Genomic DNA, 17,951 nt, shown 5'->3' with positions numbered 1-17,951 from the left:
TTAATTCCTTGGGGAGAGAGAGAGCGCTTCAGCCTTGCTCTGATGTCATAGCTATGCTGCGCTTCTGCCTTGATGCTGCCGAAACACAACAGCAGGAGCACAAAATGCACCTTTTAGCTTGTCAATTAGGCTTCACTTGATAACAATTGTTCCAGCATTAGCTTAGTCCAACTTAGTACTAGGGGACAGCTTCTAAGAATATTCCCAGTTTGATTATTTCTGAACATGCAGCTCATGATCTTTATTACATTTTAACAATAGCCAAGTCTTAAAGCACTAAACCGTGACTAAAAAATTGCACCTCTACTCCTGTGATAGTTGAACTTTTATTGTTAGTCTCCCCCCACCAAAAAAACCCCATCTGGTTTAGTTGATCCATATTGCATAGTATTGTGGCGTGTGGGTCTTTTTATCATATTCTCTTTTCCTAGGTGTAAACCCAATCCTGGAAAATTATGGTGGGGTGGGTGGGGTAACCAGTACAATAAATAATAATTAAATCTGCAGTCAGAAATGAGACAGACACTTGCACCCTTAGGGTCAATTCACACATTCATGTTAATCACCTAAGTGTATGAAACAGCCAGAGATAGAACTTCTGTTCTGCACTTCTTCGAGCAAAATTCACATCATGATGCATTTTCTGTGTTCAAGACAGTGGGAATATTTTCTGTGGGATCTTGCTATTTTGAATTTTTTAAGCTTTTGGATAAGATCCAAAGGTACACAGCTCTAACATTATTACTTGCACTACCCACATAGCGGATAGCAAGGCAACCATGCCCCTATTTTAAATATTCTTCCATACTCCGAGGTTCAGAGCAGAATCAGGCGAACCCAGTGGTGGTCAGGATTATTTATTATGAAAGCAGTCTCTCCTTGTATTCAGCAATAACAGTTTACCGCAAGTTTGGGGTTAGCTTACCTAAATGACATATTTTGCAATGCAACCCTATGCATTTCTACTAGGACGTAAGTCCCAATATGTTCAGTCGGGTTTACTTCCCACTGAGAGATAAAAGAACTGCAGTATTTCTTATTCTCACCCACTACTCAACTGGCCAACTGCTAAGACACAAACTCCACCTGTATTTCTGACTACTATCTGTCCATGCAAAGTATCTTAAAGTGCAGCGCCACTTGTAAACTGTATACGAAGGTCAAAACGTACAATAATGGGCCACAAGTTGACCAACCCTGGCCTTCCTTGCCTAGTAGATGTAAAACAATACGTCTTGTGTTAGTAATTCACTGCTACGCAGTTCCAGAAGCAGCTACGGTATCTCCCACTTGGCGAGTATTCCAACTCCTTCTGTTCTTATTAGGCTCCCGGTAAGCCCTTATGGAATATCTTTCGGATTGCAGTCTTTTTTGGGATGTGTTTATTTTCTCTAAATGCAACGCTTCTGAAGGACACAAAGCTACCTTGTTTGCTCAGCCACAGCCTGAAACAGGTACACTATTGCCTTCAAATGTAGGGGAGGAAAAGCAGTGCAACTATATTACAAGCAGAGGCAATTCCTTGTAGGGGCTCCACCCCCCCCCCCAATGTTGGCAGAGTCCATATAAACATGCACAGCCCCATTACGCCCTCTTCTGGGTGGAAAAGGACCCATGCACCAGCGATCGCGTGTCAACTGGACGTAGTTAAAACGGTCGCTGCCTCTACAGTGGTACCTCTGGATATGAACGGGATCCGTTCCGGAGCCCCGTTCGCATCCTGAATTAACGGAACCCGCGTCTGCGTGTGTCGCGATTCGCCGCTTCCGCGCATGCATGTGATGTCATTTTGACCGTCTGTGCATGCATGAGCGGCGAAACCCGGAAGTAACACATTCCGTTACTTCCGGGTCGCCGCGGAGCGCAACCCGAAAGCACTCAACCTGAAACAACTTCAACCCGAGGTATGACTGAATTGTGGAAATAGTGCATTCTCTCCATCAATCTCCCTGCAGGCCACAACTTAACAACCGAAGGGCTTTCCTAGCATAAACCAAAGGCAGCCCCCATTTGCACAGGGGGGAAGCTAGGCAAGAAGGAACTGGGGGGTCACCCACACAGCATTAGGGTAAAAGCCACTTAAATTGCACAGTCCTCCCTACTGGGAGGAAAACCCACCCAAGGATTCTCTCCTCCATTTTGTGCACCTGATGTATTCTTGTGTCTACAAGAAATATGAAGTTGTCTTATACTGAGCTACAGAACCCTTGCAATGTTCTTGCATATAAATGATGCTAATACAGTTTAAATATGCAACACAACTACAGCTTCTTTTCTCTATCAGTCTTTTCTTTCTTTTCTTTTTTCACAGCTCTGTAGTGCCTGCTATATTTCTCAAACAGCCCTTCTTACCAAACACATTGCTCATTCTATTGCAGACAAGAAGATCCTCTTGGGCGTACGACAGTTGCAAATGGTAGAAACCTACTACTGCATATAATGTGGTGTTTCATACACGGCAGCAGAAAAATAGCGCTGCGAGGCACTGAATCACACCGAAATGTAAACATGCAAAGAACTGCTTATGGTAAAAGAACCTCTCACTGCTGTTGCTGTGATGGATGAAAATAACCTGAAAATTGCCACGATAGAAGCACTTGTATTAGAAAAAAGCTCTGTAGCCATGCATGAATGTATCAAATAATTCACTGACTACCAACACAGCGTAAACAAAGCCCTAGTTACATGCTACTCCCTCGTAGGGCAATGGCTTGATGACCCACCAGTTGCATTCACTTCCTAGAACTGTGCATTGTGTACAGCTAGCTGTAAAGACAACTCAGCATATGAACTCTTGCTCATACGCAGGGGCAAAACTAGGCTTTAATTCACCTGGGTCCAAACTAGGCTTTAATTCATTCCCCACGTCTTTGCGTACACACACACACACACACACACACACACACACACACACAGGCTGGGAGCCTCAATGGCACCTCTCTGGAAACTTCACCTGGGACAAAACCCCCGACTAGTACCCCCCCCCGACCACGTAGCTACGGCTCAGTCACATGGGTGAGCTCTGTGAAATTGGGGCATCCACACAAACAGGCATCCTGATCATATTGACCCTTTACATGTGAACTTCTGACAGACAACGGCACAAAGATTACAGAAAAGAATCAGGGTGCTCAAAGTGCACCCCTATCCACCACACAATTGTTCGACGTGCGAGTAAAACGCATGTTTTACAGAGGACACCGAACACTCACTGACTCTAAGGGCTATTTGGCATATCTTAAGAGCACTTAAATAAAGAGCAGCTTGTAGGATCTTGTCCTTTTATGAGGCATTTTTAAACAGGCATCCCCATTTATGCGGTGTGTGTTACATTCCAAGGCACTCCACGCGTCGGTGAAATTGCATATACAGTGGTACCTCTGCTTATGAACTTAATTCGTTCTGGAGGTCCGTTCTTAACCTGAAACCGTTCTTAACCTGAGGTACCACTTTAGCTAATGGGGCCTCCCGCTGCCGCCGCGTGATTTCTGTTCTCATCCTGAGGTAAAGTTCTTAACCCGAGGTACTACTTCCGGGTTAGCGGAGTCTGTAACCCGAAGTGTTTGTAACCCGAGGCGTTTGTAACCTGAGGTACCACTGTAATTGAAACCCATGCAAAAAGCCTGCAGATGTCCTGCCCCCACTTCTCCCTTTTAGTGTTTAGATGTTTCTGGGTCACTTCTGGATTCGGTGTGATTGGTATACACGGCTGTGAACATACTGAATGCATGTAAATTGGGGGGGGGGCTGCCTGCATTTCATTATTAAACTTACATCCTACCCTTGTTCCCAAAGGAACACAGGGTGGCAAAACAGGTGATTACAGTGGTACCTCGGGTTAAGTACTTAATTCGTTCCGGAGGTCTGTACTTAACCTGAAACTGTTCTTAACCTGAAGCACCACTTTAGCTAATGGAGCATCCTTCTGCTGCTGTGCTGCCGGAGCATGATTTCTGTTCTCATCCTGAAGCAAAGCTCTTAACCTGAAGCACTATTTCTGGGTTAGCGGAGTCTGTAACCTGAAGCGTATGTAACCCGAGGTACCACTGTAAATGTATTTAAAAATCCAATACAGATGGGAAAGGTCTCAACCAAAAAGATTCCTACATTGTACAGTACAGATCTCCAAATAAGGTATGTGCAGGCAACCCTCACCTGAAGGGCACAGTGACCAGTTGGGTATAAAAGTAAAAGGTAAAAAGGTAAAGGACCCCTGGATGGTTAAGTCCAGTCAAAGGCGACTATGGGGTTATGGCACTCATCTCGCTTTCAGGCCAAGGGAGCCGGCGTTTGTCTACAGACAGCTTTCCGGGTCATGTGGTCAGCATGACTAAACCGCTCCTGGCACAACAGAACACCATGATGAGTGCCAGAGCGTACGGAAATGCCGTTTACCTTCCTGACACAGCGGCAAATATTTATCTACTTGCACTTTGACGTGCTTTCGAACTGCTAGGTTGGCAGGAGCTGGGACCAAGCAACAGGAGCTCACCCCGTCGCAGGGATTCAAACCGCCAACCTTCCGATTGGCAAGCCCAAGAGGCTCAGTGATTTAGACCACAGCGCCACCCGCGTTCCTACAGTTGGGTATAAAGGGGTTGGAAGGGGAGTTTGGTGTTGACAGGAGCTGGAATCCCAACAATATCCAGAGAGCCTCTAGTCTACTGTTCCAACGGTTGCCCTTTCTTTTGTTGTTATTGGCACCAGAAATATTTGCCAGCGCCATCAGAAGATATACCCCAGGGCTGCCTCAAGTCTGAGCACCCAACCACGAGTTGCCACACTCATTCCTACCTGATTGGGTCAGAAAGGAAGCAGAGGCCCCAAGCAAGCTTGACCTTTTGCCAGAAAGAAAGTGCAGCAATGGCCCTCTTGAAGGTCACCGGGATTGGCCTGTCCCCAAGATGAAATTTGCAGAAAGGTACTTTACTAGCCTGCAAGATGAATATGAACATTAGTGATTAGACAGCATTACATACAACAGGACGCTAAGGCACTACACAGGGTGTGTAACACAACAACAACAACAACAACAACAACAACAACAACAACAATAATGCAAATAAATCATTTTCAGTTTAGCTATCTTGCATAAAGGCTTCTTACACAAAGGTTCTTTCAGGGTTTCATAGCTTACATCAGGCTATTAAGTTGGTTTTCAGAAATGATCTGTTTTCTCTTAGAGAAATTGTTGAAAGCAGAAGAAAAAAGGGACACGAGTAGCAATAGCAAAGTCTTCAGACCTCTCTGAGATGCAACAGTTTCACTGTCCATTTCTGGGCACAATTCAAAGTGCTGGTTATAGCCTAGAAGGCTTGGGGGCAGGCTACCTCAAGGAAACTACTTTTCCTCTACAATCCCAGTTGAGCTCTTGTCCTGCCAATGGAAGATGAGCGTTTGGGCAAGAATTCAAGACAGGGCCTTCTCAGTGACTGCACCCAAACTTTGTTGATGTTGGCAGGTAAAACAGTATCTTAAGAGATGTTCAGATTACTGAGTGGATTTGTCTTGTTTTGCATTTTAATCGTAGTGAGTGGTATCTTACTAAGTTTTCCTCAATAGCAGATGAACTGAAATTAACTAACTAATGAATTTCAATGGGTCTACCCTGGGCAAAACTTAGTTGAATGCCACTCAACTTGTCTAACTAGTCGACAGCTGTTGTCTAATTTTCATCTTCTCTAATTTGATTATTCTTTGCTTTTTACTTATCATTTACACTAATTACTGCTTATACTTTATTGACTGGTCCCCATTTTGCTATGTATTTCATTGCTAACTGTCATTAACCGCATTTTACATGAAAAAGTGTGGTAAAAGTAATAAATAAGTGGTTATGGGTTGAAACTTATCATGGCAGCATTTACAGCTATACTGAATAATTACAAATTACCAAAGCTGATCGGATACAAGAGACTCCTCAGACTAGCATGGCTAAGAAAGTGTAAGTGTTGTCATCACAAATCAAATGCAATTTACATGGACAATTCACATGAAAAAAAATCAAACTCAATTAGTCAATCAATATAAGTTTATTGTTCTAGCTAAAGGCCATGACAAACCTGCAGAAGCAGTACCAATAAACAATACAGATCATAAATCCATAAAGATGAGCCAACAAACAAAATTATCAATTGCAATACCCATTGAGAAAAATGTTTTAATATGCAGTGAGAAAAAAACGCTTTAATATTGGCCAAGGATTATGGTAATAGTTCTAACACCTCTCTCAAGAAAAATAAATTCAAATTTATGAGATGATTTGCGCGATTATTGACAGGGGGAATCAGACAAAATTTGTTACGTAAAACAGAATTGTTCACAGATGCTCACCCAACTTGAAAATATTTAAAGGCTCCAGGATGGAAGCCAGAGGAAGGGCAGCTGTTAGTTTAAGGGGGCTTCCTTCCGTTCCCACCCCCCAAATTTGGAGGTTCAGAACAGCATCATAGGAAGAGGAGAGGGGGGATTGAAACAATCAAAATAGTGCAATGTTGAATTCCTCCCCCAGTTTTCCCCTTATGAAAACACAAACTTTCTCCCACTCCCACTTTTTTGTTGTTTTTGTTCTTAAAGAGAGATGTATCTGGCTTAATTGCTATCCGAAAATCTATTAGCCTAGCAGCTGAGACATGGGACAAAATGAATCACACACTCAATTTTCTGATATGTTTAAAGTTCCCTCGGCAGCCCCAAAGGATACCATTCATATTACAGCTTTCATTATGTTTTGCCAGCGTTAAGACAATCAGACTGAAAACGGTAGATTTTAAAAACCAGATGTTCTTTGAACCGGTAATTATTATTATTTTCCAGATTTTGATTTGTTTTTAAAACACAGAAGACAGCACAAAGAATTTGGCCCAAGTGAAACCCACACCGGTTTCTGCCGTTGCCAGCCTGCCACAATTCACTCAGCGTTTTTTAGCTCAGGGGCGAAATCGCACACAAAATCACACACTTAAAAGAAGGAAGAAAGAAAAGTCTCACCTCTTTGAAAGCCTCCCTGAACTCTCCTCCGGGAGCCATTCCCAGCTGTTCTGTGATATGTGCAGAGACTTTCAGTAGCAGCATTTGCATCAACCCAGACATGACTCCATTCTATCATAAGAAGAACCATTAAAAAAGAACGAGTTAACCTTTTACAGATTACTAGAAAAGACAAGATGCACGGTGCCATTAAGAGCTGTGATGAAACACAGCTGGCGAAGGAGTAAAACACCAAGTCCGCCTCTGGGAGCTGATTTATTGCTGAACACAAACCCCCTTATTTCAACAGCATCGTTGCTAAGAAGCCTTTTAGACATCTGCTAATTTGTTTCCTTGTGGAGGAACAGAGTAGAAAATAGCACTAAATTAACCTGTCTGGCGGCGTAATAATTATTATTTCTACCCACCCACCTCTGCCCGAGAGAAGAAAGTGACTTAAGTATGCAAATAGCAAGGGTAATTCCTTGCATAGGTTTGCAATTAAAACAGATTGGCATAGATTTATTTACCTATTGCATAAAAAGGGGGGGGGATTGCAACATTTGCACAATTTAGAAGCACGCACACACAGTACAAACAAAGCTTTACACTGAAAGTGTAGAAAATACTTAAAGCATGTACGTAATAGTTTCAGAGTTGAGGGTTTTAAAAATTATTTTTAAACCTGTCAACTCAGCTAGTTGAGGAAGTATATAGATGCAGGGAAATGTCACCTGTTACTCCTGCAACAGCCTTCCCTCACAAGTACCAACCTGCTTACTTAGTTGCCAAAAATGTACATTTGGTTTCAGTTTGATATTTCCAGATGACCTTTTTGCCAGATATCTATTATCTACCTTTACACAAGGAGTGTGAAGGGTGTTTTGGAATATTAAGCAGGTGACTGTATTGGATAAAAGCATTGGACAAAGTACCGTATCTTTTAGGTTCACACTGAGAAATATGCTGGAAAACAATTCTAGCTCACCCCTAGAGAAAAACTAGAAACTCCTGTGTTCCTGCTTTCTTTTGTGTGGCAGAGTTTATGTCGCAATGCTGTGAAAAATGATCCAGGAAGGAGAAACTGTTGCTTTCGTGCTGAGTCACAAGTCAATGGCTAACCATTCTCCTCGCTCCAACTTAGGCAGCAGTTTTCTGTTAGGCGGACAGCTTTCCAAATGCCAACAGATCTGCTCTCAAGCAATGGACATTCCCGGGACAGACAGAAACATTTGCAAGGTGAAGTCTTGCTTGCCAAGGGCACTGCGGAAACTTCATCGTGTCGAAGATGTGCAACACACATCGGCTGTAATTTTACAGCTTTCCTGACTGTCCAAATCCATCTGGTTTCTGAAATCTACTGTACGTAAGACATAACCCTTTGCTAAAAACAGAACGTGATGCCTTGCTTTGGCCGTCTAAATGTCTCTCAGTTGCTTACAGCGTTCCCTGGGAAGAGGGATTGTTAACTACTCTAGTGAATTGCAGCTCTGTGTCTCCCAAGACCTCTCAGCACCCTTTACATACTAAATCTCCTGGAGCATTTACTAAATTAGTCACCTATTTTTTTTTATTATTATTATTTCTAAGTTGACCTCCTTTGTAATGTTTTATTTTGAAATCTTTAAGATAACATTTTAGTTTTCTGTTAATTATGTTGCTTTGACTGTATGCTCTACGTTAGACTTTCTTCAGAAATGTTTGATTCTGAATTGCTTTATTGATGTTTTAATATGCTGTAAACTGCTTTCAGATTTTTCTTTAAAATATAATGCGATATAGAAATGAAATAAATAAGAATTGTTTTTTTAAGGTTATGACTTTTTAAAAAGAAAAGTGTTATCCTGCAGCAAAATTAGACATAAATAAACCATTTTTTAAATAGAAACCGAGATTATCTGAAATAAAACAACAAAATATATAAATTGACTAACTAGAATGGCAATTGTGATATTATCATTTGCATATCTTCTACAGGAAATTAGTGGCAGTTTAGGGATGTATATTTACATCTTTGAAAAGCTTATTGAAGAGGCAGCAGGAAGTTCCAGATGCCAGTGTACCGTGCTGGACTAAAGACTTGCTTTCAGAATGTATAAAACAAATAAAAGTCTAGCCATTTCTTGCCACGGGGGAGAGTCTCTTTATTTGGCTTTTGATTAAGAGAAGATTTTCTGCTGTTGCAAAGGACCATATTTTGTTGCACCATCCTCCTTTAGCTTCCCCCTCTAGCTGTTAACTTGCATGGAATTTTTGCATGCATATCATACTGGACTTTAATCCTGTTATTTGGTTTTACATAAACGTACAGTAGAGCTCTGCTCCACTGAAAATCTAGTCCCTGCATATCCCTGCTTTTATAACACTCCCTATAGAACAAAGCCCTGAATGGGAATGGCTGTGCAATTAACTGCATGCTCATACAAGCCTTGACTGTGCCAGATTATTAAAAGTTAGGAAAGCGGTATTTCAATTTCGCATACAGACGGACAGATGATTTTGTCACTGAAGAACTCCTACCTGTTTGATAGCTTGCTGAAGTTTCTCCAGATTGATTTCTTTGGCTTCCTTTAGCAATGTCTTTTCATCCATTTTTAACATAGAAACTCTGTATTGGCACAGCTCAACCACGACCACGTCAGGCTGCACTTCTTGTATTGTCTGAAAAATACGGATTCAGTAGCATGCTTGCAGTACTGATGTTTTCCTGGGAGAAATCCCCCAAGCATATGGTAGCAGAGTCCCAATCCACAAACTATTTTTTAAATAAAACTGTTTTTTGTTTATGTTTTGGAGGAGAATATAAGGTTTCTCATCTAAAAAGAGAAAAACTCTCAGGAAAGAATGCATTTATTTATTAATTACACATTTTTGTATTTTGCTGTTTTCAGCTCAAGGACTTTAAAATATACACCTTTAAAATATTTCAGGAAAAAGAAAGAATATTGCCAAACAATAAAAACAAACAAATTCAAGAGATTTTTCAGTGCCCTCCTCCTGCCAAATTACCCATATCACCTCTCCGCAGAGAAAACAGGAAACTGACCTCCTTGTTCCCCAGAATTTCTCCACCTCTGCATATATTCTACCCAACTCCTGGCCTCTACAGCTTTGTTTGAAACATGAATCCTCACAGGTTTATAATCAGGATGAATAATATGGGAGAAGACTACAGTATACATGATAGAACCTCTGCACAAATTGGTTCTATATAAAGTTATCCACGACCGCAGCTACATTCCCAACCCAAAATGTAATCCTTTTCCGTGTTACAAAAATAGTCAAGGTTTCAAAGGTGAACTTCCGGCCCCAAGACGCAGGGAAAAAAGCTTTTAAGGCCCCAATTTTTTAAAAAAAGATTTACCTTCACTACATCTCTTTTGCTGCTATCACTGAAGTGAGCAGTGCCAACAACATATACTTTGGAGCCCTCTTCAGTGGAAAGTTCGGTCACGGTGCTTGGGAGGGTGGGCTTTTGCTTTCTTCTCTTCATCTTCATCTCCAAAAGTATTTTTAAAGCATCTGCATCAGCTGCACATAATTTGAATAAACAAACTCATGTTTAGTTTGCGTATTCATCTCCCACTTTGCCGCAATACTTATGAAAAGGATATGAGTCAACCACAGTCGTACCTTGGGTTCTCGAACTAGATCCATTCCAGAAGCCCGTCTGACTTCCAAAAACATTCGAAAACCAAGGCGTGGCTTCCGAAGTGCTACAGGACCTTCCCGTACTCAATCGGAAGCCGTGGAAGCAGCAGTCGGACGTTTGGCTTCCAAAAAAACGTTCGCAAACCGGAACGCTCACTTCCGGGTTTGCGGCGTTCGGGAGCCAAACTGTCCGAGTAACAAGGTGTTTGAGAACCAAGGTACGACGGTATAATGTTTAAATGGAGCCAAAACGTTCGAGTCACAAGGTGTTCGAGAACCAAGGTACGACTGTACAATGTTTAAATGGGGCCAGGTCAAAGTTTTGACCATAAACATTCTGGTGACAAATGGGAGGGTTTCAGGATAACTGTGTGTGTGTGTTTGAAAAATATCCCCAAACCACCACTTTCCTTGCCCTTTTTGTGCCCTGCTCACTTCATATTTGCAGCAACGTTCCCCCCTGCCGGGCCCCAATCCAGAGCTGGTGCCAATTAAAAACGAAAACACAGCAGGAGCTTCTCATATAAGCAATACCGTCACAGTGCTAATCAGATCTGGCTGCATGAAGTCACCAAGCCATACGAGAGGGACGGCCTTGCTTCCTTGACTCTGAATAGGAGGGCATTGTCAAGATAATTCTCAGCCTGTTCCCCATCATCAAACTGGGGATGGTATAGGGGGTGGAGTTGAACTTTGCAGAGGCAATTTTTTCACAAAATACTTCCTGCTTTGGTGCCGACACAGTTTATAATTCATGTGTTATACAGCATTAACCTTTGTTTTAGGAACAGTCTGTTTTCTTACAAGATCTCTACACAGGATAACATTAATGCTATTATAAATATGGCATTATACTTTTATTTTGGGGGGGGGGGTAGGGGAAAGTAAACTGCCTTCAGAGGACTGTATGGCCCTAAAAGGCAGAACACAAATGTCTGAAATAAATATATGGATTAACTATTTGTAGCTGTTTTATCACATTATTTTATAACTGCCTTCCCTCCAAAGACTTTTTGTCCTCACATTAACCCTGTGAAATAAATTTAGCTCAGAAATGCTGGCTGGCCCCAAATCATGCGGTTAGCATCCTTGGCACCTAAGTGCCCAGAATCAGCAACATCCCATCAAGAGAGTAATACTTTTCCCAGCATACTGGGTTCTCCATAAGCAGCTTGATGATTCCATTGGTGCTGAAAATATTGCTTTATAGAACTCTGCTCAACTGTTTTAAGTACACCATGAAATTCTGTATCGAAAGGCAGGGCAAAAATATTTCAGCTAGTCATCTAATTAAAATAGGGACCAGACACATTGCTGGTGATAATACTCTGAAGAGCGGTACCCAGAGAAGATGTGGTGCCCACGGTCCCCCGCCTCCTCATTAACTTAAAGCACAATCCTATGCATGCTTTCTCCAAAGCAATTTCCAGGGTGCTCGATGGGGCTTACGCGGGTGGTGCTGTGGTCTAAACCACTGAGCCTCTTGGGCTTGCCGAACAGAAGGTTGGCGGTTTGAATCCCTGCAACGGGGTGAGCTCCCATTGCTCTGTCCCAGCTCCTGCCAACCTAGCAGTCCAAAAGCACGCCAGTGCAAGTAGATAAATAGGTACCACTGCGGCGGAAAGGTAAACGGTGTTTCCGTGAGCTTTGGTTTCTGTCACAGTGTCCCATTGTGTCAGAAGTCATGCTGGCCACATGACCCGGAAAGCTGTCTGTGGACAAACGCCAGCTCCCTTGGCCTGAAAGCGAGATGAACGCCGCAACCCCATAGTTGCCTTTGACTGGACTTAACTGCCCAGGGGTCCTTTACCTTTTTTACTACCTAGAAAGTGTGTTTAGGATTTCAGGCTTAGACATTGTGCCCATGCTAGTTAAGTATTCCAATGTGCCTTAGGATCTCGCCCACACATGCATTACAACAAGATGGCAGCTTGGACTGTACCACTGAAGGTTCATTTCTGAATGCCTCCCTGACAAGTAAAAACAAGAACATCAAGGGAAAAGGTCCCAGCTGCCCACTTTCCTGGTTGCCACTGGTCCTCTAGAGACGAGTGCTCAAAACACGACTATCATCACTCCACATACTGGAATGGTGCAGTCCATTCTAAAGTGGTACAGTCCATTCTACCAGGCTCTGCCACTGCATAGGTAGACCAGACTTAACCCTCTCCCACCCCAAACTCTAGCCATTAACTGCTTTAAACCAAGACAAGACGCAGGAAGCAAAATGGCTTTGCTATCCACAACTATTACATACAAATATTTGACGCAATGCCCGCAGCTTCTTTCGGCCCATCTCCTTGTGCCTCAGGTGAAGGCGCTGGTTCTGCAGCCATCTGTGTTGGATTAAAAAAAGGGGTGAATGGTCTGAGTGGAAAGAAGAGCTTGAATAAAGCATGTTTTGTGCGTGGATAAATTGACGATTATAACATATGCTAGAAGCTGATAAATTTAAAACACAGTCTGGGCTGCAAGGCAAGTTTGTTTTGCATCTTGTAGCACAATTGCTTCACTTTGTGGAGCTCTATGCCAGAATGATGTGGCTGTGATTTCAAGTCACAAGCAGCTCAAGATACATCTGTAGGGTTTGTGTGAGGGCTCAGCAAAACAAGCACACTATCTCTGCTATCTTGCTGGGCATAAATTACGCCCATACTTCTTTCTCCATAGAAGACAATGGGTGTGTGCACATATTTGCTCATTGGGGTGTATTAGTGGTGTTAATAATAATAATAATAATAATAATAATAATAATAATAATAATTTTATTATTTTTACCCCATCCATCAGACTGGGTTTCCCCAGCCACTCTGGGCAGCTCCCAACAGAATATTAAAAACACGATAAAACATCGAACATTAAAAACTTCCCTAAACAGGGCTCCTTTCAGATACAAAGTAGCCATGAGACATGCTGGGTTTTTAAATAAAAAAAATACATAAAATTCCCCATAATGCAACACACCCATAGATTCACAAATTACATAAGGCAGAAATGGGAGCCTGTGGCCCACTAGGGGTTACAGTGGTACCTCAGGTTAAGTACTTAATTGGTTCCGGAGGTCCGTACTTAACCTGAAACTGTTCTTAACCTGAAGCACCACTTTAACTAATGGGGCCTCCTGCGCCGCCGGAGCACAATTTCTGTTCTCACCCTGAAGCAAAGTTCTTAACCTGAAGCACTATTTCTGGGTTAGCGGAGTCTGTAACCTGAAGCGTATGTAACCTGAGGTACCACAGTATTTTATAGAGAGATGAGAACCAGCGTCGCTTATCTATCTCCAAAAGAAGGACTGGCTCCCATCATCCCTGATCATTGGCCATGCTGGCTGAGGCTGGTGGGAGCTGGAATTTAACATCTGCAGGGACACAGGTTTGCCCTTTCTACCACGGATAAGGCAGAAGGCTGCAGAGCAACACAATATGTTAAACTTCTTATCGGGTTAGTTGCTGCCTCCAAGAAATAAATGCCACAGTAGCTCAAGCTTCTCTCTCAGAGATCTCAGCATCCTTTGGTTTTCTGCTTCTGCAGCTCAAGCACAGCAGCCCCTCAGAAATTTTGTTAAACCAAAATGCCCAGTGAAGCGTTTTCCGCTCTCCACACAGGATGTTGCTGTTCCCAAAATTTACCTCCTGCTGCTGTTCCCCCTCCATCACGAGAATGTTCTTTAAATTCCACCAGCCAGATCAGACCTGCAAAACATTAAAAGAGGGGTAGAGAAGTTCAGGAGTAATAATTAGCAAGGTGCGAAGTATGCATTTAAAAAGATTTAACGATTGGCTAGTGTTTGGCAGTATAGATCTGCACAAATGTTGTTATTGAAATACGCAAAAGTGGTGATACACGACATAATGATTGTCTCTGTTGCCAACCTGGCTTTTGTGCCTATTGATTCATTCAAAAAGGTGGAAAGATAAATATATAGGGAAGCCTGAAGTTGAACATTCTGTCCAGAGGCAATTAGCAGGAACGTGAAGCTTGGTCAAACATACTTAAAGGCCACATTTCAGTTACTTCCTCTCCCTCCTCCTCCTGAAAGAGAACCCATCTTCCCCATGTCAGAAACACAAGAATACAAAGAAAGCACTATCATCTGCTCAGCTGGTTCAGTATTGTTTCATAAACCATTTCCGACCAACAAACCCCCACAGCATAAGCCAAAGCACACCATCCATCTGGTTAAAAAAAAAGATAATTCTGCAATAAACGAATTAGTCATTAGGATACTAGAAAGGCTATTTGATGCATCTGCAGTATCAGACTAACTCAGCAAGCTTTCTGAAAGTTGTCAAGAGTTTAAAGTTGTTGGTTTTTAAAATATATATAAAAAGAAGAAGAGTTTGGATTTGATATCCCGCTTTATCACTACCCGAAGGAGTCTCAATGCGGCTTACATTCTCCTATCCCTTCCTCCCCCACAACAAACACTCTGTGAGGTGAGTGAGGCTGAGAGACTTCAGAGAAGTGTGACTGGCCCAAGGTCACCCAGCAGCTGCATGTGGAGGAGCGGAGACGCGAACCCGGTTCACCAGATTACAAATCTACCACTCTTAACCACTACACCACACTGGCTCATCAGAACAACTTCTTTAAAGTCAAAACTTTCACCAGCAGCCTGGGTGGTATGTAGGGCTGGGCGATATATCGATAAAACCGGTTTGAAGGCCATATCGTGATATCAGTTTCATAATTTTTTTAGAAAATATTTTTATTAACCAATTTCAACATAACAATTTGTCAATCCTCATAATCAATTACACTATTCCCCCCCTCAACCCTCTAGTTTTTTTTACAAATGTCAATTTAAACATTTTTTCCAATTCATTATATCAGTTTCATAATTTTTGACCTTGCAATATATTGCAAACATGGGGTGTGGGGGGGTGTGCTATGCAAAAACCACGAAGCTAGCCAATGCCTCTATATAGCTCTATTCTTATTTCAGGTATAGCGATATATCAGTATATCACAATGCTTAGCTGGTGGTATATCACGATATTGAAAACGAGCTATCACCCAGCCTTAATGGTAAACTTGTGGCACATGTGTCATTCATCGAATGTGTAGTATTCTTGGACTGGAGCAAGAAGAGTTGTATTCCTACCTGTCTTGTCTTTGCAGTTCTACTCCTAGTTCTCTGACACAGTAGGCAGCAGGCAAAAGTTCATCCAAGTACTGCCCATGTACTTTAGCTCACAGCTAAAGTACACACCCATTTTTAACCTCTTCTTTTTGCACACACACTCGCTCATCAGGGGTGAGCTGTAATAGTCACTCAAAGTAACCCTCTGTATGAGCACCTTGTCTGTGACCAGCAGTTAAGCCCAGGGTGATTTGAAGTCTTTGCATTAATAGAGAACTTTGAACGAGCACAAAACCCATTTGCAGCCGACGTCGCAAAGTTGTCTTTGCACAAAAAGAGCAACTCATTGAACCGCCGTCTGGTAGGGCCCTCACAGGTAAATTTTTCGAAAGCAAGGTTATCCAAATTTTGGTTTCCCGTTACCACTGAGTATTCTGGGCTTGCCAACAAAGCCGTATCTGTGTTGCGATCATTTGGGAAGTGTGTATCTTTGCAAGACAGGTTTTTCAGCAGTGACTACTATGAAGGTGAAACAGAAAAGCAGGCTATGTTATCAATAACCAGAGTACGTTTGACATACCCTGCAATATGCAAGCTCAGCCATCCCATGGATACGTGCCATAATGGCCTTTAACATGAAAAGAAAAATACTCGTGGTTTGTTATAAGTTACATGGCTTGTGCAACCATACACTTTAGGGCTGGGCGATGTTGGGCTTTCAACATGGCGGTGTTTCGTCAGCCAAACATTGTCGCTTGGCAATAAGCTGAGATGTTGAAAAAAGCTGCACTGGCCCCAGCCAGGTGAAACTGCTGAAGGCAGTTGAGGTGCCTTCACCATAGTGCCTCTTGGGCTGCGGCCAATACAGCTGGTCCCAGCCTGTTGCTCAGCTGGAGGGCGGAAAGGCTCCTATCCCCAGCTGAGCGAGCCCTGAGGCCCCTGCCACTCCTGTGCAACCAGCAGGGGCCTCAGGGCTCTGCCTCTGCCTTCACTGGCGTGGGGGGTGGGTGATCTACCTTGTCCACTTGCCCCCCAGTCCCCAAAGATGGACCAAGCGGCAATAGCCAAGCGCACAGAACCTGTCAGGCTCTGTGTGTTTGACTGCCTTCACCCGTGCGAGTAGCTGTCTCTTTCCTCGTTCACCCCAGGAGGAAAGACGCAGCCCACCCTCCCAGGTGAAGTCTGCAAGGCATGGGCGAAAGGACACCCTATCCAGTGAGAGCCAGTGTGGTGTTGTGGTTAAGAGCGGTAGTCTCGTAATCTGGTGAACCGGGTTCGCTTCCCTGCTCCTCCACATGCAGCTGCTGGGTGACCTTGGGCTAGTCACACTTCTCTGAAGTCTCTCAGCCCCACTCACCTCATAGAGTGTTTGTTGTGGGGGAGGAAGGGAAAGGAGAATGTAAGCCGCATTGAGACTCCTTCGGGTAGTGATAAAGCGGGATATCAAATCCAAACTATCCACGCCTTGTGGAAAGGGGCTGCTGGAGAGCGCTGGGCCCGCCAGCAGCACCGAAGAGCCCCTTCACTGGGAGGAAAGGCGTAAGATACACTCCCAGAGGAAGGCCGCTGGACAGTAGCCAAGCAAGGCCGCAGCCCTGACCCCACTCATACTCTTGTGCAAGCAGGAGTGGGGTTGGGGCTCTCTCAGCTGGGAAGGGCAGGCTTGGCACTCCTCTCAGTCAGTTCTGGGTTCCCCCTCCAGAGGAGATTTGGGGAAGTGGGAGGGCAGAAGAGGGAAATCTGTCTGCACTGGTCCCAAAACTGCACTAGTTGAATGCCACCCTCTGAATAACTTGTATAGCTAACATTAATATTTCAATGAATTCTGCATGAACCAGGGCATTACATACATCTCTGCTTAGGATGCCTCAGATAATGGTTATAAAACAGCCAAACGTGCAGTTAAAATGCATGAAACCGACAGCTGCTGAAGACCTGGTCCACGTCTACCTGGGAACGGCTGTGGGCAGGATCCATGAATTGCAGGCGGCTGGATTAGAAGACCCTTGAAGTCCCTTGCAATTCTAACCTAAGGTCCAAAATTTATGTGACAACAAATCAATGGGTCACCACACCAGGTAAATGCGGACTTGTTCATCGCCATACCAAAAAGGTTGGGAACCGCTGTCCTGAACATCCCTAATTCTGTTCCCCATGTTCACAATGGCTCATTTCTAATGCTACTTACTTTTGGGAGTGATGTGTGAGGGGATATGTCTTCTAAGAAGGCAACACTTTACCCTAATCA

The 17,951-nt window shown here is 43.3% G+C and overlaps 1 protein-coding gene across 3 annotated transcripts in view; it reads right to left on the bottom strand.

The window, feature by feature from the left end:
• Window positions 1–17,951, bottom strand: part of TRABD (TraB domain containing) — a 31,957-nt gene that overhangs the window by 6,869 nt on the left and 7,137 nt on the right. For all 3 annotated transcript variants that reach the window (XM_053406316.1, XM_053406314.1, XM_053406315.1), the window contains exons 2-7: window positions 14,250–14,312; window positions 12,878–12,956; window positions 10,334–10,500; window positions 9,490–9,630; window positions 6,991–7,101; window positions 4,795–4,934 (exon numbers count right to left, since the gene is read on the bottom strand). In XM_053406316.1, coding sequence (XP_053262291.1) covers window positions 4,795–4,934; window positions 6,991–7,101; window positions 9,490–9,630; window positions 10,334–10,500; window positions 12,878–12,956; window positions 14,250–14,273 — 662 coding nt within the window. In that variant the 5' untranslated portion in view covers window positions 14,274–14,312. The remainder of the gene's footprint in view (window positions 1–4,794; window positions 4,935–6,990; window positions 7,102–9,489; window positions 9,631–10,333; window positions 10,501–12,877; window positions 12,957–14,249; window positions 14,313–17,951) is intronic.

The sequence above is a fragment of the Podarcis raffonei genome, chromosome 10, assembly GCF_027172205.1.
Source record: "Podarcis raffonei isolate rPodRaf1 chromosome 10, rPodRaf1.pri, whole genome shotgun sequence".
Taxonomy (NCBI): domain Eukaryota; kingdom Metazoa; phylum Chordata; class Lepidosauria; order Squamata; family Lacertidae; genus Podarcis; species Podarcis raffonei.
Note: the sequence above shows the minus strand (reverse complement) of the source record. Positions and strands in the feature narration are given on the sequence as shown.